The sequence below is a fragment of the Embiotoca jacksoni genome, unplaced genomic scaffold (assembly GCF_022577435.1).
Source record: "Embiotoca jacksoni isolate LCO1_2020_lvr unplaced genomic scaffold, fEmbJac1.0.p SCAF_12, whole genome shotgun sequence".
In the NCBI taxonomy this organism is placed as follows: Eukaryota; Metazoa; Chordata; class Actinopteri; family Embiotocidae; genus Embiotoca; species Embiotoca jacksoni.
In genome coordinates, this window is record NW_027185252.1 from 11620452 (window position 1) to 11644292 (window position 23841).

The 23841-nt window shown below is 40.3% G+C and overlaps 1 protein-coding gene across 3 annotated transcripts in view; it reads right to left on the reverse strand.

Moving 5' to 3' along the window:
* Positions 1 to 958: 958 nt before the first annotated feature.
* Positions 959 to 23841, reverse strand: part of dst (dystonin) — a 103532-nt gene continuing 80649 nt past the window's right edge. For 2 of the 3 annotated variants that reach the window (XM_069144829.1, XM_069144830.1), the window contains 40 exons: positions 23465 to 23791; positions 23217 to 23301; positions 22306 to 22547; positions 21948 to 22154; positions 21739 to 21858; positions 21492 to 21599; positions 21181 to 21399; positions 20889 to 21092; positions 20115 to 20346; positions 19640 to 19866; positions 19415 to 19537; positions 19215 to 19316; positions 18475 to 18576; positions 18007 to 18180; positions 17633 to 17788; positions 17164 to 17361; positions 16369 to 16497; positions 15614 to 15784; positions 14060 to 14215; positions 13468 to 13674; positions 13095 to 13214; positions 12293 to 12462; positions 12019 to 12178; positions 11319 to 11513; positions 11109 to 11237; positions 10589 to 10732; positions 9979 to 10167; positions 9726 to 9855; positions 9378 to 9541; positions 9122 to 9284; positions 8875 to 9029; positions 8722 to 8796; positions 8501 to 8518; positions 7574 to 7690; positions 5845 to 5962; positions 4783 to 4896; positions 3362 to 3552; positions 3025 to 3135; positions 2328 to 2454; positions 959 to 2041 (listed from right to left, as the gene is read on the reverse strand). In XM_069144829.1, coding sequence (XP_069000930.1) covers positions 1785 to 2041; positions 2328 to 2454; positions 3025 to 3135; positions 3362 to 3552; positions 4783 to 4896; positions 5845 to 5962; positions 7574 to 7690; positions 8501 to 8518; positions 8722 to 8796; positions 8875 to 9029; positions 9122 to 9284; positions 9378 to 9541; positions 9726 to 9855; positions 9979 to 10167; positions 10589 to 10732; positions 11109 to 11237; positions 11319 to 11513; positions 12019 to 12178; positions 12293 to 12462; positions 13095 to 13214; positions 13468 to 13674; positions 14060 to 14215; positions 15614 to 15784; positions 16369 to 16497; positions 17164 to 17361; positions 17633 to 17788; positions 18007 to 18180; positions 18475 to 18576; positions 19215 to 19316; positions 19415 to 19537; positions 19640 to 19866; positions 20115 to 20346; positions 20889 to 21092; positions 21181 to 21399; positions 21492 to 21599; positions 21739 to 21858; positions 21948 to 22154; positions 22306 to 22547; positions 23217 to 23301; positions 23465 to 23791 — 6336 coding nt within the window. In that variant the 3' untranslated portion in view covers positions 959 to 1784. The remainder of the gene's footprint in view (positions 2042 to 2327; positions 2455 to 3024; positions 3136 to 3361; positions 3553 to 4782; positions 4897 to 5844; positions 5963 to 7573; positions 7691 to 8500; positions 8519 to 8721; positions 8797 to 8874; positions 9030 to 9121; positions 9285 to 9377; positions 9542 to 9725; positions 9856 to 9978; positions 10168 to 10588; positions 10733 to 11108; positions 11238 to 11318; positions 11514 to 12018; positions 12179 to 12292; positions 12463 to 13094; positions 13215 to 13467; positions 13675 to 14059; positions 14216 to 15613; positions 15785 to 16368; positions 16498 to 17163; positions 17362 to 17632; positions 17789 to 18006; positions 18181 to 18474; positions 18577 to 19214; positions 19317 to 19414; positions 19538 to 19639; positions 19867 to 20114; positions 20347 to 20888; positions 21093 to 21180; positions 21400 to 21491; positions 21600 to 21738; positions 21859 to 21947; positions 22155 to 22305; positions 22548 to 23216; positions 23302 to 23464; positions 23792 to 23841) is intronic. The other variant, XM_069144831.1, reaches the window with a different exon arrangement.

Genomic DNA, 23841 nt, shown 5'->3' on the forward strand with positions numbered 1-23841 from the left:
GTCTCAGAGAAGCCTGACCCCTGAGCTCCACTCCACCTTTGGTCCCCAGGGGATCTGTCTCCTCTCATAGGCCAGTCAGACCCACAGTCACTATAATATAGCACAGTAAGCTACTCTGAGTAATCACATTTGGGACATGCAGGTGAACTTTTAGCAGATTAAAGCAACTGAAAGGAGGAAATAACAGTAATATTGAAGAATAAGTCTAGACTTTAAGTTATCAACACTTTGTTCAAAGCAACTCTCAAGAGGTTTGGTGCATTTCACTGCGCAGAGCTTTTTTCTTTACACTTTCACTGGTGAACTGATTAAATAGACGTTTTTGATGACTGCTGTGATGAAACTTTGTCTCCAACCACTTTAAAAACAGTTACATGGTTTTAGTGTATGTTCATTCGAGACAGCGTTTTACCATCTGCACTCTCACTGAGAGAAACATGTAGTATGTCACAGCTAAACACAAGATGTTCCGCAAACATTCCATCCAGATCAGACCACACCTTTGATTTAACCCGCCGCACTGCATCTAACAAACAGGCTATAGGGGGAAAAGACGCACAATAACATAGAGGATAACTGTTGCAAAACATTGGCACAAGTAGAACATTTAAAACAAACATTTTTGAAGTGTTGTAATTCACAAAGCCAGTGTCTCTAATTTTGCTAATTTGGTTTTGTCAGATATAAAAGTTACTGATATAATTGTCTATTTCCCCAGTTTTTCCACTTTTTTAAACATTGGTGACCTTTAATGACTTCATTTGAGCAGCCTGAAGCATTAAAGAGCAATCAGATTCACAGAGAGGAAAAGAGAGGAAGAAACAAAAAGTAAGAGTTCACAGACATCAGACAGTTGTTGAGATATCTTCGTAAACACCAAAGTGTTGGACCGATTGACCAACTGAGAGACCGACACTGCCATCCCAAGCTGCCGTTACAGGAAGCAAAGCACAGACAATTCAGTGGTCGACACCAGCCTCTGGTGACTTTCTGCAAGCAGGTTTATTACAAATTAATATTACAGTAACAATTTCAGCTCTACCGAAATTAACCATACATTGACATAGATGCACAGAGAATGTCTACATGGAGTGGCACCTCTTCAAAGTCAATGCACACATTGCTGTGAAGTGGTCAAACAAACAAGGGGCTGCAGCCGCTGACAAACAATCAGGACGTGAAAGCTTCATGATTACGAGGTTTCTGCTACGTGTCTTAAATAGGAGTTTTCAAAGGTTTCTGCAGTGCTTACTGGGGTTTATTGTAGTATATTGCATTGCCCTTTAAATGCATGTTGGCAGTATAACATAGCACTTAAATAGATAATTGCAGTGCCTTGAACGGTACCATGAAGCACCACCTACTCCAAACAGCATACATAAATTACAGTACATTCAGTAACTCACGGAGCGCTATCCTGCAGTTTGTCCTTCATTAGTGTGTAGAAATGTTAGCTAACCGTTCAACATGGTCATTCCCAGATTTTCTAGTGTTCATCAAACCTCTACAGGATTTGCATAAATAAAATTAAATACAATAAAAACAATTTTACATTTTTTTTTCACAAAAAATTAAATACATTAAAAACAAATACACAAGGCCATTGACATTCCATTCTCACATAATATTAAACCATATTGCCTCTTAACCGAATATTTTACATCTTCGCAAAAATTTAAATAACACTTAACACATTTGCAGTCTTTTAAGTTAGACATCTCCAGTGTCCGTTATGTGTTTAGGGTGCAACTAGCTCCAGGGTTGTTTCTTTTCAAGGCCACAGACTATCGCTTGGATCCCTTGGCCAGTTTGCTTGTGGGAGTGGTTCTTCTTTGAGGAGTGGGGATCTTGGAGGCTTTTCCTCCATGTTGGCGGGACGCAGAGCGCGGCGTCGCTCTGGTAGACTCACCAACGCTCTCAGACACATCTGAGCACACAGACTGGATGTCTGAGATGTCAAAGTCCGAGGCGTCGCTTCCTCTGCGACTGCTCCCTCTGCTTCCGGCTTTACTTCCTGGTCGGCTGGAATTTTTCCTGTATTCTAAAAACAGAAAATTACGGGTGATAATTAAGGAGCCGGAAAGTATCAGCGTTTTGTTTCGCCTCAATAATCTTCTGCTCGTAGCAACCACTGCCATAGCAGCTGCAGCTCACCATGACGACAGACCTGTGACCAAGCAAATACTGACAAGCATTTTTAAAACTGCAATACAGATCTTTGGGGGAAATCCAAAACAACATATCACCTTTTAGCAAGCACTTCCTATTTAAACATCCAGAAGACATGCAGCAACTGTCAAGTATTGATTTGTTAAAGTTCTACTCACCACCTATTGTCTGTGCTCGAGCTTTCAGTACGGCAGCGCTGATCAAAGTTCCCTCTTCTCCAGACTGAAATCCTTTGCCAGACAAATACCCCGGAAGACGCAATTTGCTGCCTAGAACAGCAGTACTCTGTAAAAGAAAGAGGTTTCATTGCTTTTATTTGTAATCAACGGCACTTAACTGTACAGCACAAGGACATAATTCAAACCAAGCGAAGTATACAAGCTGTACCAGAAAACAACACAAATATTATTGAGTTAGTTTTACATTTTATGACAAATCCTGTCAAAATGCTTATTTTTTGCAGCAATAGGGGCGTCTCCTATAGAAGCAGTTAGTATGGAAAAATGTTAATACATCATTAAACAACTGGACATGCATAGATTACATGGAAAGTCAAGAACGCTGTAGTGGCATTAAATGAGGCAGACAGTTTTATTATGCAAGAATAAAACATTGAGCCCATAACTTAAAAAAGTTCAAGTTTACAGACCCAAATGAAATCTCATGTCAGTCATTGTTTTTTCATCGTAGAATAAAATTCGGAAGCAGCAAAAAAGGAACTATATACTGACAAATGCGCCTTTTGCTGATTGGTAAAGTGTATTTTTTGGTCTCTTCTTTTCATAAATATGCAGTTGATTTCAGTTGGGTCTTAAATCTGAAGCGCTCCACGTCAGTTGCTGTACATGACTGTACCTCTGAGGATGAACCTGGGCTCCCAAAGGAGTCTGATGACTTAAGAGGAGTGGAGGGTTTGCTGTTTGTAAGCCATGGCTTATCATAATTGCGGGTTATGTGTTGGGGAGTCTGAGGAACAATGGCAAATCAAAAAACAAAGACATGGATTCACAAATCAAAAACTACAAGGAACACTAGATGGAAGAAAAACAGGAAATAAACAACAAAGTCATCCGATAATTAAAAACAAGCAAACAAAGGCAGATAAATGACAGAAAAAAAAAAATCATGGTGGGGAATGATCAGTCTGCAGGTGTTGCAAATACAGGCTCTCACAGCAGATGGAGACTCTCACCTTGGGTGTGCTCATCAATGTTTGGTGTGATGGGACCGGACAGCTCTGACTGGAGGTGGATCTGTTGGGAGAAGCTCCTCGAGACGACGGCCGAGACCTTCGGCCTCTGTAGCGGAAACTCGCCATCACCTGCGTGGTTCCCTCTGGCAGGATGAACTTCTCTCGCAGCTCCATGTTGGTCCTGCCTTTAGCTAAGAAAATAAACTCAAGTGAGTCACACTGCATAAGAACTTACAAGAATTATCATTTGTGTCTTGATGATGCTGATGATGATGCTGATGATGAATTAACACTTTATTTGTCACTTTAAGTAATAATTTCCCAAACGTTTTACAGGAAGTTTCCTGGACATAAAATTGTAATCTGGTACTAATTATAAGCAATATTCAACTTTCCTTGAAATAATTCCCCAAATTTAAACCTAAGCAAATATGTATTCATTGTTTGTTTATCATTAGAAGCATCTTTGTTATATATGTTGACTTGTACTAGTAGCTCTGGAAATATTTTACATTTTAGAAATTAAAACTTTTTGCATTCCAAATTGCAAATGTATAATTTTTTCAATAACTAAACAGTAATTACCTAGAAACATCTAAATAAATGATTGAGAAATTATTAGGAAACTACAGACTAATAAAATAAAGTGTTACCATGATGTGACTGTCTTCCTTAAAAACAAACAAACAAACACAGGATTTAAAAAATAAAAAAAGACTCATGCAGTTTCACATCTCATCCAAACTGTCCAACAGAAATCAAATTAGTTAATTAATTAACCTTTTTTTTCTCACCCAGCAAAGATCAGTGGTAATAAATATATCTATATCTAAATGTGCCCAAACACTCCCACAACCAAAACTGCCCAACCTACACAAAATAAACCAAACAAAACAAACTGATGTGCATGCAGATTTAACAACTGAACCACACTGTCAAACAAAGTAAACAGTGCAGTAAATGCTGCTTCAGTTTTGTTGTGTGTGTTCTGTCGAGACCTTTTTCCCCAGTGAAGGTGTTGTAGCATTTTATATTTACAGGTAATATAGACAGCTCAGCAGCTCCTGAACCTTTCATACGTTTTTCAAGTGCTTGTTTAAAAACTGAAAAGGAGTTCGGCTCAGAGCCCCTCACTACATGCTGAGAGAGTACAAAGAGCTGATTTGCTGTATCAAGAAAATCAGGAGCGATTAGCAGGAACAAATAGTGCCTAAGAGAAAATGACAGCAGGTGAAGTGACTCACACAGACAACTGCATGCATTAAAAAAGGAGCTGCAGCTGAGTGACAGTTGATTGTGAGTGGAGCTGGTTTCTAACAGTGCCATTCATTTCACAATGGGCACTCACAAGCAGCTACGGCAGCACACACCAGGACCACCACAAGCAGCACACACTCGGATGTGCAGACTGACACACATACCACTGGTGGGTTCATGGAGCAAGGTGAGTAAGTTTGAGATTTGCCAACCTATAGGAGACTGAGTAATTGAAGAGTTTGATTCCGAGCGCAACATTTTGCTCCCGTGGTGATGAACTAGAAGAAATGATATCGTGTTCAGCAGGAGGAGCGATTAGCAGGAAAAAAAAGAAATGTATAATTAATACAGAAGACAGAAGAAACAGAGTACTAAAGCTTTTACACTGGACATGGACACAGATAGGATGTTTTCATACGCCAGTTGGTAATTAGTAAAATGATGATTTACGTCTTGCTGTTATCTCACTCATTTTTTTCTATCATATCTGTTTTATTTTTTTTCTGAGTTTGGTGTCCTGTATAGATTGCAATAAAAGAAGAAATAGATACAGTATAAATCAGTACCACGGTCCAGCACAAAGACAAAACAAAGACAGTCAAAGTAGTAACTTCCCCACTTAGTTAAAATGAGGATTAGACGCTTAAAAACCTTTGAAGTATTTGGAGCCAAGAAAAAACTAATCCCTTAGCAGTCAGTTATTCTGAATATCAAGTTGAAACAGTGAATACAATAAAAATATTTACTTTTTCGAACGGAATTTTCCATGATGGACTTTAATCCTTACTAAATGTTCAGGTTATGTATGTAATTCTCATAATAAACAAGTTTTAACTGCAAATCATTTCACATTTGGACAGTATTTGTATCAATAAAAATTCTCATAAAACTGATCTATCTCACTCATGAATAATAATAATATCAAGAGTAATTATCCATATAGAGGTAGTACACAACAAAGAAAATGTTTCTGTATTCCACAAATTGAACAATTAAAGTCAGATTGACATCAGCAATGTTCACTTTCCTAAAGAGTATTAAAAGATGAATTACTGACCCAAACTTCAATATTTTCATCAACTCAAACTCTCTTAAGTGTCAAAATGTTTCAACATACACTAAGAAAGAAAACATGAAACCCTTGCTAAAACTGTACGTGAACATTATTCAGTATTAAATCCACGAGCACCGCTTTGTGACTCCTTGCGGTAAACTTGTGAACTCACCTCGACAGGGGTCGTTCTTCACCAGGAACTCATCCAGAGCCATCCAGCCTCCTCCCACCCGCACCATCACGGTGCTGCGTAAAATACGCACCAGACGAAGCTGCTGGGAGTCTCCGAACTACGGTGTGGGGAAGGACAACAGAGAGGGGACATGTGAAAACACTGACATGCCCATAAGCACACTCTTATTGAAGCTGTGCAACACTGGAAACCAGATTGGAATCACATCTCGTCCAGGTGATTAGCATTATTTTGGGCGTAGTATAGTTAATTGGTATTATGTTGTGTGGAATTAGGTAGTTTCCATCACGTAATTAATTCATTTTAATTTATTTATTTCAATCTTAATAAACATTCTGCTTCATGACCACTTCTGATTTCCTTTCATGTTGCACAAATTTACACACACACACACACACAAACGAAAGAAGATTTTGACACAAAAACATAAATTTTCACTTTTCATTCTCAAAGACACAAATTACACAAAGGTCAATCCAACTGTTTTTTTATATTAGTGTGTGCTGGTGTGTATAGTTATCGATTATTCTGCAATTTATCAATGAGTTTATGCTACAGTGAATTGACTCGTATTTTTATACCTAACACTGCCTCTAATACAAGTATCTGATGCTGAGCCTGACTGATTAACTCCAGGGTCAAAATTGTTAGTTAATATCTATATACAGCAGATATTGTTGAAAAATAACAACGAAATATAGAAAACAACTACTTACTACTGCACTATTACAGGGTTGTTATCATATCATTTTTGCAAAGTTTTGTGGACTTTACCGTTTTCAACATGGTTGATTATCCATTATCACGTTATAATTATTTTTGCTCAGAAAGAGCAGAATCAGCCCCAATGCTGAAGCATCAGTCAGGCTCCACATTCATACTTGTTTGAGATAATAATAAATTCAATTTGAGCTCCTGTATTGTAAAGCTGGGCAGTAAATATAGCAATAACGTCACAGCTTTACAAAGTTGACATGTCTGCTTGTTTGTGGTTTCAGTTTGTAAAGTCTGACTTTATTTCAGCAGTGTGTGACTCCAGTTTGGTGCCTTGACTGCAGGTTGAGCCTGTGAAAAAAGCATAACTGAAGGCACATGATTATACCACCAGGGGGCACTAGTGTGTAATAATGTGACTTCAACTAACCAACCACACATAGCGAACATAAGAACCAAGAGCATGTTATGGATGTGGATGGGTCAGGCTTTGTGAGGTGACACGAGACAGACGTCAGCCAGTTGGATGTGACTGTGAACATTAGCACACAAACATAATTTGCACAAAACAATCACGGCTGCATGCTTTCTGTTAAAAACAAATTTACAGTATTAGCAAGCAGACAGACACAAATCTCCTGCAATCCAGCATTTTGTTGTATTTTCTACAACTACGACTCAAAGATTCAGGATGCATTGACACTGATGCAGATCCAATGCAGCTAGTTTCAATGACACACTGAGAACAACATGAGGAATGGTTCAAATAATTTCTGTCTAATCCACCACAGTGTGACACGCAGACATGACAAAACACTGATGACCCTCTACTAAGTGTCTATTATCTTATGATGGCTCTTAAATTGCTAGAAATTTTTTATGATTATCAGAATGATTTAATGCCACTGGTGAGTCTAGTGATCAAATACATTAAAGGTGAAGATGATCTGGAGGAAAAAGAGGCACAAGAAACAGCTTAAGAATAACTATTTACCAGAATACAGCTTTCCAAAACTGCAACGTGTAGGTGGGGGGTAAGATTTTGATTTTCCCTGTTTGCTATTGTCTCATCGCCGATTAAGGAGTCATGTAAGCAGTGAACCAGACCAAACTGTCAAAAGAATTGATTTCAATTTACTGTCGTGTGATACAGCAATACAATCTAGTTTATAAAGCCCCTATCCCCTCTCACTAACATCCTCATAACCCCCATCAGTACTGAACTTTATATAGCATGCAGTTTGTCAAGACATATTAACTCAGCAGGTAAAATAAAAAGCAAAATAATTGAAATCATTAAAGTTCCCCAACTTTCAAGTAAATTAATAAACAGTGTCAGCTACACAAAACTATGTCAGCCAATGTAAATCATTCCCATGATACTGAAGCACCAAAGGCAAGCACACAGAAAGCATTATTATATGCCTAGCAGATGAACTTATGCCCGTGGACCAATAAAATATGGGCTGAAATGGTACTTGCACGCCAATATTGTATTTTCTGAAACTCAAAAGCAGATATATAAAACTTTACAACACTGATTTTCACACAGATTGTCTGATTTTCCAACAAAACAAAACCTTTTTCCATCAGATAAACTTTAGTAGAAAATGACGTAAAACTTAAAGACATTGGGCTTTAACGCTTCTTTCATTTCGTCATTTGGATATCAAATTTCGGACCATATTCAGGTACCATAAAGTGCTGGACCGAAAACACTTCTTCGGCCAGTGTTCCTGGTAGATTAAATCAGCTGGCCAGCTGCATTGTTATTTCTACTTCTGAGTTCCATTCTGAAAACATCAGCCGGGAATCTGGGCAGAGTGTTAACTGGACAGCAAACATGGTAAATGAAAAAAGGAGGTAAGGCTCGATAAGGGACAGAACAGAAATATAAGGAGAAGAGGGCGTTCACATGTACCTGGTTTCCAAGGTAGAACTGGTGATGCAAAGAACAATAAAAATATAGAAGAGTTAGTATGTATTAACCTTTACTGACACATTAAAAACTTACCCTCACCAAGATCTTCTTGTGTTACTTTGGTATTTAAAACAGTTTATAATCATGTCATAGCTTGTATTTCTTAAAAAATAGCATTTATATCACACATTTTTACCATAAACAGGTAAAACTCTGCTTACCCGGTATTTGTTGGCACCAATTTGCTCCACTTGGAATCGTTTTGGACATTTGCATTTTGCCACTTGACGTGTTACCTGCAAACATACAATAATTTATTGAACCGCATCCCAGACTCACAGTTTTGAAATTTAGGGCATTAGAGTTTGTATTACCTCATCTTCAATTTTATCAGCATCCGTTAGCGGCTTGTAAGCATCCTTGTTGGGATGAAGAGCTGCCACAAACTCGTAGTAATCAATGTAGCCGTCACCGTCTCTATCAAATATGTCCGCTACAGCGCTCATCTCCAGACGACTGGTGGGGAATTCTAGTAAAGTGACATTCAGTGTTACAAAGTGAGCATTTTGCCGTCTGACGGTACCTGCTGTTCAGCTGTGAGTTTGTATGGTGGATACTTACTGGAGGAGAGAATGCCCTCTATGAACTCCTGCCGAGTCACTTTTCCGTCTTGATCTTTGTCAATGCGGCGGAAGAAGTCCATGACCCGAGATTTTTTGTGGTTCATCCAGCGCATGTAGCGCTTCCGCCACACATCAAAATCAAAGTTGGCAAATTCCTTTAACTGCACAGAAAAAGGAAAGAAAGGGTGACAAGAATATTAAGAGAACCACACATTTGCAGTGCAGATTTGTGTGAAATTTGAGTGGTGGATCACCTCTTCCAGTCTGTCCAAGGCATCATTGAGCTTCCTCCTTCTGTCCAAAGCCAGCAGCCACACGTGCTGCCACTTAGTCACCAGCAGGTTAACCTGGGGGTTCTTGGTCTCAATGGGCGCTTGTGTTGCTGACGCATACATGGTTTGTGTGGGAGAACGTTTTCCTGTGAGTGAAGGACAAAAATCTTCATTATGACTGTGTTTTTGCCGTGTAATCAGGAAGAATAGATTCACAGTGATATCATTCCAGGTGCTAAACGGAGGACGTCGCGTCACCCTGCAGTGCCTCAACACTTGGCCAGATGGCTCAGGTCACGCTCTGTGAGGGATATTTGTGGGATAACATACTTCCAGTTCTTCCTTTGTCCAGCACGGGGATATGAGACTGGATTTGCGGCTCCACAGAAGCCTTCCTCTTGTGTGTCTTAGTGATTTTGTCAACATCTGGTTGCTTCCTGGTCATTTCCTCCATGAACGCCTGCAGGGAAGTGTAACGGTCAACTACTGTTATCGGGACAGCCATGTAACCGGTACAACTTTGATCAAAGTATGAAAATAAAACAGTATGTTAAGATTATTCCGATCTGCAGTTTTATTTTACCTGGTGTTCTGCTATGAGGCTTTTGACCTCCTCGATCTCCTGAGGCAGCGCTTCCTTGTCCTTATCGTTGAGGTTGGTCTCGGCCCATTGAAGCCAGGTCAGGAGATTCTCCAGCAGTTCCTGAATGGCTAACAGCTCAGTGAGGGCTGTGGCCAGTCGCTGCTGGTGCTGCCTTGCCCAAGCCTGCACCTGTAACAACAGCATTATACACATTATTAACAGTTAATACCAGAAAATCCTTTTATTGTCTGTTAAGTGCTCACAGCATCTTCATGTTCAAGATGGCTCATCATTGCTTTTGTAAAATTAATAACAAAATGGTTAAAGGAAAAACATACTCTAACAATGATGCAATGTCGATAGCAATCTCTATCGAAATATACTTTTCTTGTGAATCTTCTTGAGCGATACAAAGAGCAGTAAATCTAAATCGGCACAGTGAAGGAGGGTTTAATCATCCTGACGGTGCCACAGTTTAGTGTTTTGTCCAAAAAAGGATATAGAAAGTCTTCCTCTTTGTAGCTTGAGGCATCCAAATTGTGTAATGTCTTCTTTCACACCTACAGGTATGACAGGCGTGTAAGCCAGTAAGCTGCAGCTGTGAACTGACCTCTTCAAGCCGGGCTTTAATGATGGTGTTCCAGTGCTTGATGGTTGTGATAGAGTCTGGATGGCAGATGCCGAGAATCGCCTCCCCCATGCTGGTTGCTTTATTTAGAGCCAATCGTTTTTCCTCCAGTTTTTTTATGAAATCCTAAAAAACAGCAAATAGGAAAGAATTTAGATTTAGAATTGGATTTATCTTTAGAAAACAAAAAATAAACATCTGAGCAAGACAGAGCTATTTCAAGTCGATGAAATCATAGTTTAGAAAAACATCTACAGAAAAGTAAAGCAAAGTAAAAAGTATTTTTGGCATGGACGATGACATGGCATCCTACTTGCAGACAGGTTGCAATTACAAACTCAGGGTCTTAACTGCTTACTCAACTAAAAGATTGAATCAAAAAGGAATTTCAGCATGTTTCATTTCTTTATTAAAACAACCAAAAACAGTCAACACATACAATTTTAAATGAGAGCTTAAAGTTTTGCTTCGATAAAAAAATATAAATATATGCATTTCTTGCCTTGTGTAGTTCGATAAGCGCTCGCAGAGCCTCCTCATCATCAGGCAGGCTGCCATGAAAACGTAAACTCTGCTCCGCCTCGGCTAGCCACTCCAGCAGGATGTGAACGGTAGAGTGGAACTCCTCAGCCTGCAGCCAGGGGACACAGATCAGTCAGGCTCAAAGAGTCAGTTCACCTTCTTTATCATGACCGTGGGGGCTCTACAGTACCTGGCACAGAGCCTGTTCCAGCCGCGCCTGCTTGGACACCGAGAGGTTGCACACCGTCTCCCATCGAGTGCCCAGCTCCTGCATCTGGACTTTGACCCAGGAGGAGTCATCGTGACTGCTCTCAATCAGGTCCCTGGCTGAACGTTTGAGAGCCTGAACGGTTACGGTCCGCTTTCCCAACTCCTTCTGGAAACCCTGCAGTGGTCATTTGAGGATACAATCAGACAACACGTACCCGCATTTAATGTTTACAACAGTTTTCATTAATGACACTAAAAGTTTTTAAGTTGCTTTGAAAACTGCTGCAAAACAATTCAAGCTAATTTATTCTCTTTATAATTTCGTATGAATACAAATGTTTTATTATCCATAATGACTTTGGAAATGAGCAAACATTACGGCATCCTTTTTCCAGACATGTTGGCTGGACAGAAAACTTCAAAGAACAGGCTCGCCATAAAAAGGTACAGCCCTTGTGTTGTTTGAATTTACTGTCCAACCCTGGTGTGGTTTAAGTGTCATTTGTTCTCCATTGTGATGAGAAGCAACCAATGATAAAAGGAATGGGTGGAGGTGCAACAATGAAAACCATTGCTTGTTTCTGAAGTCGGGTTTTGACGCTGCCTCTAACATCAGTAATCAACTGGCAGGTCAACGAAAGTGTGACTTTCTGTGTGTTTGATTTGGAGTTGTTTTCTACCTTGTGGTTGTCTATCAGGTTGAGAACCAGGTCTATGTCTCCGTGTACGGGCTGGTCCTCAGCCAGCTGAGGCTCCACTCTGTACAGCCAGTCAATGAGTGCCTGCAGAGCGTCTGTAAACTGGCCGGAGAACAGCAGGGCCTCCTCTAGTTTGTTTTGTCTGCAGGAGGGAACCAATCGGTCACGGTCTTTAAAAGTATTGCATTGGCACGCAGTCTGACTGGAAGTCGGTGGGATAAAATACAACAGCAAATGTGGGAAGATCTATCCTTACCTTTCTACAGACTTGCCACAAACAGTGTCCCATTTGTCCCTCAGTTCACTCAGCATGTCGTCTAGTTTCTGATTATCATCCTGGAGGGAGGTCTTGTCTTTCAGAGCCCGCCCTGTCCGAGTGGTGGTGTCACACACGGAGTGTTTGCTGCCCAGAGCTTTCTGGAAGTCCTGCGTGCCAGAATTTTTTTTTTTATCAGCGACATTAGAAAACTCACGATCAGGTTTAATAGGTAGCTATAAGTCCTTAGATGTGGAGAGTAACAGTCAACCTTCTCAAGAGATTTTCCTCTTACTACTGCTGGCATGTCAAATAGCATCCTAATCTCTGACTGTGTTTTGTGATTAAGAAGGCAGTATTCTGTTAGAGGCACAAAAAGGGGGTCAAAACTCAAGAGCCACTGCTTCACAGAGATTAAAAGTATCTAAAAGCAAGGTCAGCCCTAATACATTTGGTCTATCCCAGGATTATGATAGGATTAGCACAATCTCCCCACATAACACTGCAAACACAAAAACAGGGAAACTGTAAGGCAATGCATATGAACCACTAATGCATTCTGTAAATACTGTAATTTCTATAAATAGCTCTAACTATTGGAAATACATCTCTCATACATTACACATGAAACATGGTGTGTTAAACAGCTACCTCATTAGTCTGACTCGTAAACAATTGTTTCAAATGCAGACGTTTTTCTTTAATGAATGACAGTCTGCTGTAGATGCGTTCAGACGTTCCTGGCTAGTTTAACTTCCATCTTTTTATCCCAGTAAACCGTGATACCACGATGCTCAGTCACCTTGTGCTGCCCCAGCTGCATCTTGATTTTGTCTGGATCATTGGCAATTTCCACGTCAGAGTCCAGAGTCTTCTCAGATTCATCCAACCACTCCATCAGTTTATTGAAAGTTTCATGGAACTAATGAAAGATTCAGAAGGGGGAAAAAAAGCATCTTAAAATGGTATGATTTCACTTGATTTATCACCAAGTCCAGCTTAATGTTCACGAGGTTTCAGGCCCATACTAATTAAAATGCTCTAATAGAATTCAGATAGAATATAAAACAGGCATACTCTATTATTTCCAGAGTTTTCCAATGATAACAAAAATTCCTGATAGCAGTGAAGCTACGCCTGTTTCAAACTGAGTATAAATTTGCAAAGGACAGTACCTGTTTCGCCCTCTTTCTGGCGTCATCCAGCAGGCGACCTCGCTCCACAGACCTCTGCACCAGCTTCTCCCAGCGGCCCTGCACGCTGAGCAGCAGGTTCTTGATCAGGACCACATCCTGTTTCTGACTGAAGTACTTCAGATGGGTTCCTGTCTTGTCCAGTTCAATGATGTGCTCTCTGTGGGAGTTCACCTCTGTCACAAACATCTGCACAAACATAGAACGGTGGAATCAAGGGTTTTCACTTGGCAGTGAAACTTGGTAATATCATTCATGTGCTTAATGTCTTTGTTCAGAATGACAGTAACAGATGTCATTAAGTCATTGTTGGATTGAAGTTAGAGAAGAATGGTGTAATAGTAAACAAACTTGATACCACTACTAACAACAATTTTTCACTGACTAAACAAATCAAAGCATGAATAAAACCAAAATTGGATGAAATGGCATCAAACTGGCATCTCAAATACAGTTTTATTCCATGAATACACAGGATAATCATGCAAACATTAAAAAGAAATTTCACATCATCAGTATTTCATTTTGTTTCAGAGGCTGTGCAGCCACCCTCTCTGTACTATACAAACATTACCTTATGCTCATCAATCTGAAACATGATGGTATCCAGAATGAGGGAAGCAGGAGAAACCATGTTCAGCGTCTGCTCTGCTTGGGTCAGCCAGTTGATGAAGTCCTGCAGAGAGTTGTGGAAATCTGTGGCCAGTGTTAAAGCTTCTTCGAGTTTCGCCTGTAGAGACAAAACAAAAAAAGGTTAAAGTAATTCTGTACCTTCTACAAAAAGATCAAAGAGGACTTTCATGTATGTAACCCACAACTCATATTACACTATTCAGTGATGCACAAAGACATGTTTGGTTGCTATGCTACCAGATAAAGAAGGAGAAAAAAACAATTATATTTCAATTGTGCCAAACAGAGGAAGTTAGAATCTCTGGAGGGAGTGATGGTGAGGTAGAAAGGAAATGATGAGGTTTTAATTGAGTAACAAAAACTACATCATTGAAAAACATCCGTTTTCCACAGCCGAGTCCAGCAGCTCCGGCTCATCACATGACAGTAAACACAATGTTAATAACATTACAGACCTGATGACACACATGAGTAATAGTGTGTTGTTCTCGTGTAATGTGGGTCATGTTGAGTGTCTTGCTAAATATGGAACGGTCAGAACTTAATATAGAAAATTAGCAGAAAACACTCTGTTTTGTTTGAAATATGTATTCAAGCCACTTGCCTACGGGAGCATCGCATAGCCACAGAGAGTTTGGCTGGCAACTTTGTGCAAGATTTAACAGACTTTGAATTACATTACATTTCATTTAGCTGACGCTTTTATCCAAAGCAACTTACAATAGGTGCATTTCAACCATGAGGGTACAAAACCCAGAACAACAAGAATCAAGAAAATACAATTTCTTCAAGAAAGCCAAACTACAAAGTGCTATCAGTAAGTGCCATTTTAAGCGCTACTAAATTTCTACTGTTCAAGGTAAAGTCGGAAGAGATGTGCTTTTAGTTTGCGGCGGAAGATGTACAGAGTTTCCGCTGTCCTGATGTCGCTGGGGAGCTCATTCCACCATTTAGGAGCCATTTAGGAATTCCTGGGAACACGACCAAAGTAAATAGCAAAATTTTACAGCAAAGATTGAGACAGTCAGAATGAGGAGCATCCAGTCTGGAGTGAGAGATGCCTTTTTGTAATGTAAAATTATGATGTTTATTTATTGTAGCAACAGAAGTGTGAAAATGCTGTTCCTATCGAGATATATCGTAAATAAGAATTTTAAAAGACAAACCCGGTGACCGACTGTCTTTATTTTGGCAAACATATTAGTTGAACTCAATTATTTATTTTACGCACGTGTCAACTCTTCTCTCTGGAAACACACAACCCACTGTTGTTCCACTTAGACAGCAACTACACTGCTGTGATCTACAGTGTAACCGCATCCTGTGTGTCTTTGCCAGCACTCTGTCCTGACACTATTCATTATCAGAACTGGGATTAGAGGCTTTCAGCCGCAGAGTCATGGCTCAAGTGTGTGTCAGCGATCCCTCACCGGGACCTAAAAACCTGAAGTGGTTAATCACTCAGAGCAGTGAAAGACGTTCAGTGACTCTCTACCTTTCTCTCAGTGACCTTCGCCTGCACTGCTTCCCATTTCTCCTTCAGGTTGCCGAGGTCCTGCTCTGTGTTGCTGTCTGGACCCTCGGGCATCAACGTGAGCAGCTGGTGACCCTTGTTCTGCAGCTCTTTATACAGCTCCTCCTTCGCCTCCAAGGCAGAACACAACTCCTGGAAGAAAAACAGACACAATGGCATGAAAAGAGTGATGCTGTCATCAAACCAGCCAAATTACAGGTCGAGACCGTTCTACTTTTACTTTTGGATTCTGCAGTGTTCAAAGCGCATGTAATGAACTTGTCAGTGGTTTGTCCAAATCTAGTCCAAAAATGGTGAAAGAATGAGCGTGGCGAGGCGTGCTGAGACTCTCAGAGCATGTTTCCTACAAACATTAAAACAGTATAATGTTACTAATTTGATAAAAGTTATTGCTTTCAAGTAATCCTTCTTGTTTTTGGTTCCATGAAATGTCACTATGGGCGCTCCTTCATGGAAAGCTCACTGTGAAAGTGTTTCCATTACAGCAAAATAAAAACAAAGAAGGAAAACATTCCTAAATTCATTATAGTCAGACATGGCTGAATCAATTTGAAACACTTAAAAGGCTTTTTGTCGTCTTCTGAAGGGGGACGCAAGTAGAGCATTTTGCAGTGTCATTTAATTTTCACACTTCAGATAAAACACAGAGGAGACACAGTCACCTCCTTGCAAGCCTGCCATCTGTATGCGGCCTTTTCATATTGTTAAACACATACCAGATGGACGTTAAGCTGCTCCCGGGCTGTGTCTGGTAAGCCTCCCACAGCCTTTGATGCCAACAGCTGACGTTCTGTGTCTTTCAGCCACTGCTGCATATCTTCTATCTCACCATGGAAACCTTGGGCCTACAACACAATACAACCTGAGTCAGAACAAAAGGTGTCACACACACACTCATTGTTAGTAACCTACAGCTCGGCGAGGAGGATATCTGTGTTATTATTAATTCCTTGCATTCATTTAGATACCAACATTGAATATATATAATGTATTCAGCAGTAATTAATCAAAGCCTTTAAAGTGAAAACAATCGAGTGATTCACAGTTGTTGCTTTTCTTTTAACTTTTAGATTTTAACTTTAAGAATTTACTGCGTACTAAAATGATCCTACTAAAAATTTATATTTTGGCACTTTAACTTTTACAGTCAATGAAATCCATATCCTTAAAAAAAAAACTCTCAACCCAGGCCAGACTATGTGCCTGAAGAAACTTTTCTGACATTTCTTGGACAAAAATCGAAATCCAAGAAATATTTCAGTTCCTCATATCCTTCCTCAAATCAAAGCACTCCTCCTAAATGTCAGAGTTATGAACAGAAACGCCACAGGCTGCAAAACAAATGAGGAGGGGGAGGAGCTAGTAATAACGCCTCCCAGCAGAACTTTAGGACTTTGACAGGACATATTTGTTCCCCCTGGGAGAAAAGAATGAGTCTCGACATATTAAACACTACATAACAATAAATCAGCCACAGGTTTATCAACTTGCTGTGAACGTGATTTGTATACCTGAAGCAGAGAACTTTCCAGTTGTTGCTTCCTCTGCTCTGTCTTCTGCAGGATGTCTTTCCACCTCTGGTTCAGATTCTCCAGTTTGCTCTGCAGACTAGAAGCTTCCTCTCCAGCACTCGACTCCACCAGATCATTACCAGCTTTGTTCACTGTCTCAACTGTTGCCTTATGAGCAAACACATCATTCTGGAGAACCTGTGGCGATAAACCAGCCAGAAATGGCAAGATGTTGGGTGGATGATATTAAGCACAAATAGCACAATAAGATCTGAATAGAAGTGCTGAAAACATGATAAAACAAAGTTGATTTTTACTGGTCGACACTGAGTTTGAGTAAAACACTGTGGGAACAAATTGTACCCTAATTTATGTCAGTCTTGTTCCTTTTTCGATGAATAAATAAAATGTACAAGTAAAGTCTGATTCTTAAAGTGAAACTGCTTGATGAAGGCAAGGTTTTCCATACGTGGTGCTTGGCGAGCTCTATCTCGATGGCTTTGGGGTCTCCTCCGGCATTTCTCTGTTCATTGAGCAGCTCCTCAGTGTGGCTCATCCAGGCCAGCAGCTCATCCAGTGCATGCTGGAACTGTCCCAGAGCCAGAAGGCCTCCCTCCAGTTTGTGCTGGATTAATGACAGATTAAACCATTAGATATTGCTGTGAGAAAAATTAAACCCTTGACCGGCACACAACTCATTCCACGGCCTGTTCACGCTATTGTTGAGTCTGGTTTCTAGTCCACGAGTCGCGACTATTCCATTTAAATACCAGTATCAGCATTTAATTTTGTTACATCAGTTTGATTTTGCAGCTTTCCCTCAACTTGCTTCCCATTTCTGACCTGCCGGCTGATGATCTTCTCATCCAGGTTTTCCCACAGCATCTTGAGCTCAGACATGGGCTCCTGGATGGCGCAGCGATCGGCCTCCTCTGTCACCTTCTTCAGCAGGAGGCCTGCCTGGTGGTTCAGACGCTCCATCTCAATCTGCAGCTGGTACGCTTCTCCTTTGAACTCCTGAGTGGTGACACCCAATCAGTCAACAGAAGTACAGAATCATACACAATACCAGCTTTGTCCTTTCAGCACACAATTTTTTCTTACAATAGATCAACGTATTTACTTTATGAAGCTATTGTAGCTGTACAAAACAAACCAACAAGGGCAGGGTATGACTCAAGAGCGCAGAATAAACACAACTGGTGAAAAATTGCAGTGAAGTTAAAGAAATTATTCAATAAGCCATTTTACAACCTCTATATTATCCTGCTGTATATATAAACACAAATGGTAAAATGTACCACACTGTACCTTTAGTTCCACAATCTGCTGCTTGACAGTTTCCAGGTCTGTGCCTACAGGTGACATTGAATCCATTTTGCTCTCCAGAATATCCACCCAGTCAAACATACCCTGCGTACAACGGGGGAAACCATTGTTACAGAGAGAAAACAAAGCTCAGTGCGTGGGGACTCATGTTTCACATGTAGTGTCATGTTATGCACTAAATCTTGCAGTTGGTTTGTGCGGTTGACAAATCAGGTAAACATACACAATGAAAATGAAAAATAAGTCCTGAACTTGAATACTATCGCCTTAAAGAAGTGAGAAGAGGATACTTAAACTGAAGGCAAATTAAACCAGCTGTGTAGAAGATTTGTTTTGGGCCATGAAAAGATCTTAGAAGAACTTTACACACAAGTTAAAGTGTGAGTCAAATATAGCACAAGACTGTGGTTGGTGTTTATTGTTTCAAAATTAATAGGGCTCTCATAAAATCTTGTGTCACTCGAGTGAAATTCACTGTAATCTGTGGTTTCATCTGAAAGCCTTAAAAACTAACTGGCTCACTGTGTGTGTTTAACTTTCGAACACATAAATATGTCTTAGACGAACAAGTACCTGTATATAGAATACAAACAAGCAATTGTTATTGAAGTTATATATTTTATAACAATGTGGGATATATTTTTGAAGAGATTCACCAACTCAGAATTTATAAAAAATAAAACCCTAACTTGTAAAGTGTCTTAAAGCAGTGATTAAAGTACCTGCAGGCCATCTTGGAACTGCACAGCAGCCTGCATGGCTTCTTCCAGTCTCTCTACTCTCTCCTTCCAAGACTTATTGAGATTCTCCCACGCTGAATTCACCTGGAAATATAACATGAATACTTTATCTTCATTCACATGCAGAAAACTGTAACTGCACAAAAGTATCAAGTGAAAGATGAATAACTGTCATCTTTTACCTCATCAACACTTTTCTTGATCACAGGTTTATCGGGTTCCCCGCAGGCAGTCATCAGCTCTGCACCCTGGTTTCGAACCGCATCCAGCTCCTCTTGCAGTCCATCTATCTCCTCCTTAAATCCCTATCAAAATTAAAAACATTTTTTAAAACAAAGAAATGCTCCACGCTCACTTTTAATTATCTAATGGTTGATTCAATGACTTCATTCGAAGGATCTCTCTACCTCCACAAATTCCTGCTGCTGTTTGACGACTGAAGGGTCGACTCCTGGCTCTTCCAGCTCCCTCAGCAGGTCCTGGCTGTCCTTGATGGTGACGATGAGGGCGCAGTGGTCACACCAGAACTTGTCTGCCAGGTCCATCACATCGAGCAGCTTCGCCTCGCGCTCCTCCAGCAGGGCCTGGATGTCGCTCCACAGGAACACCATGTGGTCCAGTTTGTCTTGTACAACTTGGACAGGGAAAAAAGTCACAAGCGGGATGAATACAAAATAAATCAAACTAAAATCTCATAAACTGACAGATCTTGAGCCACGGTTTTGAAGATTTTTGCTTACTTTGATAAATGGCAGTATTACCGTGAAGATTTGGCTAGCTAGTGCATTAATTATATCCCCTGATACTTTAGTAAAGGACTGCAAAAGAGAAATGAAATGAAATGAAAATTTAACAGATTAGATGATGCAGTGTATACCATACCTTTGGCAGATATGTCCTTGTGTGCTCCTTCGGATCGTGCGATCATCTCTTCACCTCGTTGCCTCAGCGTCTCATAAGAGGGCTGCAGTTTCTCCAGGTCCACAGAGACAACCTTATTTTCAGTAATCTGCTCCTTGATCTTGTCCACTTCCACTGAGATGGACGGAGGCTGGCGCAGACGTTCGGCGATCCGTTCCAGTGATTCCAGCATGGGGTCGATTTTATCATGGAACTGGAAAAAGAAAAAAGGAAACACCTCAGTTTGTATTTAACATTTATGATATGGCTAAGAAAGTGTTTGGCTCTTCTGTTATGGGAAGACTACATATTCATAACAAGAAACAATTTTATAACTTAATATAATTTGATTTAATTTAAATTGGGAAATCCATTTCCAGACATAACTTTTTGTAAATAAACACCAGTGTACAAGATAGAGCTCAAACGATCAGTCAACTAACAGAATTGTTTTTTCTCTTTTGATATTTGAATTATTATTTCAATTAATGTTCAAGCAAAACATTCCAGATATGTAGTTTCCAGCTTCTCAAATTTGGAACTTTTTTTTTTACTTAATAGATATTTTAATTAGTTATTAATTGATAGTAAAAAAAAATATAATTTGTTACCACCTAAATGCAAAATGATCATAATTCAGAACGTTTTAGATGGTAAAACATGGTCATCATGTGATTCTGGTACTTATGATGTGAATTTGGACCACATATTATAATAACTGTTGGTAAACCAACTTAATAAACAATAGCTCCTTACCTGAGTGGACTTGGAGGTGGCTTCATCCAACGTAGCAGCTCTCTGCTTGACATCAGCCTTGAGTTTGGTGTAAAGTTGATCAGTCACTGTGTATTTCTCCCTGATGGGAACTCCCTCCACTGGGCTGAGTTCAAGTAACTGAGGTCCAGTCTTGTTCATCTTGTCGATATGGGGCTTGTGCTCAGCAATGAGTTCTCGCATTTGCTACAGAGGATATAACATATTTAATTTAGTTTTTTCATCATCTGAATTAATGTGTTGTATCATACATGTGCCCTGGTTGGCTTCTTACCCTGAGCTCCTCCTGCTGAGTCCTGAGTGTTTCGTACTCGATGGAAGGTGGGGGCAGCTGGCTGAAGGTCTTTAAGGTTTCTTGAAGCCACGGCCACATCTCTTCATAGGTCTCCCAGAACTGAGTGGCCAGAGACTGGGCTCGTTCCAGCTGCAGGCAGCGCTCTGAATTCAGCTGACTGACGACGCCATACTTCTCCAAGAGAGTCTGCGTCTTGGCCTGATTGAAAACCAAGAAAATCCTATAACTTTTGCACATTTTCTTAACAAAGGATTGCTTTTTTTAAAGTAAAAAAAAAAATCTTTGTTTACCTTTAACATTTCTTTCTCCTCTGTGTTTTTGCTGTTCATGATGGCCTTTCCTGTTTTCACAATCTCATCCACAGCATCTTTGTGCCTCATGATGTCCATGGAGAAAATCTGTAAAACCAGTAGTAAGTTTTGGCTGGACGCTACAAAACAAACCAAACCTCTGTGTACTTTGTTTAAATCGAGACCTGTGTCTGTCCACACACACACACACACACACACACACACACACACAGTATGTAGGGCTAACCTTCTGTGCTTGGAGCTGGCCTGTGGTTTGGTCCTGCTCCAGCCTGATCTCGCCCATCGACAGCAGCTTCCTCTCAGCTTCAGTCAGCCAGGAGACTTCAGCGTCTGCAGCCTGTTCAAACTATAAAGAAAAAGAAGAGGAAGAATTACATGAAAAGAAAGAGAGAAAGTCAAATGAGAGAAAGCTGCTTAGGAACTTCTCTGGTTTACCTGCTGTGACTTGAGTATGTCAGCGTTGATCTGGTCGACCTGCTGGGTGACAGTGTCACAGACGGCTCTGTAGCGCTCATTATCCTCAGTCACCAGCTTATCTAAACCCTCACGAGTGTTCCAGGGGATCTGATCCAGGAGCAAACTGCTCAGCTCATTCAGCTTGTCCAACAAAGGTTTTTGGTCTTTGGTCTCTTTCAGCAAGGCCTGGACAAGATCACATGACATGCAGAAAACACTATTTGAAAAGTATTAAACGCACAGGTGTTTTTCTCTGTATAGGAGCTGACTGAGTGTTGATACAACATGGAGTATTTATTTAGGAGCAAATACACAGTTTGAAGGTAGAAAGCCTTACCTTCTGCCGGCTTTCTGATTGAATCAGCTGCTCGCCCGCATGTTCCTGATCAGCAAAGTTGTTAATCTCAGCCTCTGTTTTCTCCAGCCAGGAGCTCAAGTCCTCATGAGTATGCTGCAGCTTAGCAGAGAGACCTAAAACCCGCTCCAGTGTCTTCAAAACATTGTCACTCAAAGAGTTTATCTCCGCATACTTTGTTTTTATTCCATCCAGTTTGCCTTGGATAACAACCACCTCATCACCTATAAATAGAAAGTAAATAATGAAATACAAGTTGAGTGTTCTGCTGTAGATAAAGGATGTACAGTATGCTGCTGGCTTGGCTAAACTTAGAGCACAAGATCATCGACTTAATGGAAATAAATTAAGCAGAATCCTGTATGATTTTATCAGTAGCTTTCTTCCCAGAGTTAGAAAAGCAGATTTGATATGACTCTACTAATTATAACAACAGACCTATTTACATGTATCTATATCTTGGGTAGGTGAGGAAACATCCTGAATTTGTCACTGGTTGTTTGGTAACCAAACACTGATAGTACGACTCCAGGAAGTTACTTTATTAATTACTGAGATTTAAAGGTGCAGGCAGGTTGATTCGGATACCTGTACACAGAACCAGGCTGCCTGTTACCCTCTTTTTCCAGCTTTTGTGCTAAGCTAAGCTAACTGGTTGCTGGTAGTAAATATGAATATGAATATTTATCGTAGAGACCTGACAGAATCCATTTTCTCATCTAACTCTCAGCACGAAAGAAAGAAAGCAAATAAGCAAATGTCAAACTATTTTTTTTTTAATAAATTGGCAGACAGGAAACTGACAGTTATTTCTGAAAATTACCTTTCAACAAATGTTGTCATTTCCACTCAAAAAAAAACTTTGACTACTGTTAATCTTAATTCATACATGCCTGTTGTTTGCTTCAGCAGTTCCATCCCATTAGAAATAGCTTGGTCAACATTCTTCTTTCTCAAATCAATGTCACTTTGTAGTGCCTGAAAAGACAAATACAACTTCAGAGACACGAATTGAAAGTGGCAAGAGATGCTCCACTTTAAACAATGAATGACACACAAATCAGTAAAGTAAACTGAAACATGATTGATGCAACTTAAATGAAAGGACAACATAATGCGTGGCCTGAGGAGGAGTGTATACCAGTTGTTCTGCCAGCTGCTTTTCAAGAACATCTATTTTGTAGTCCTCCACGGACACTTCGCTCAGCCTCAAGTGCACCTCGCTGAGCCAGTTCATGAGGGCCACTTCGTCCTCTCCAAACAGCTGGGCGTTTGCCAGAGCTTGCTGCTGCATCTCGGCTTTCCTCCTGCATCGCTCCTGGAGCTCTATGTAACTGGCCTGGGTGATGTCCAGTTTGGACTGAACAAACTCCTTCTCGTCCACTGAGCTCACAGCTTTGAGCATTTGACCCAGACTGATGGCCTGAAACAGGTCTTTACTGTGATTCATAATCTCCTCCTCTAAGGCCTGAGTGCAGGGGATGGGAAACGGGCCAAGAAAATATGAAAACAAACAGA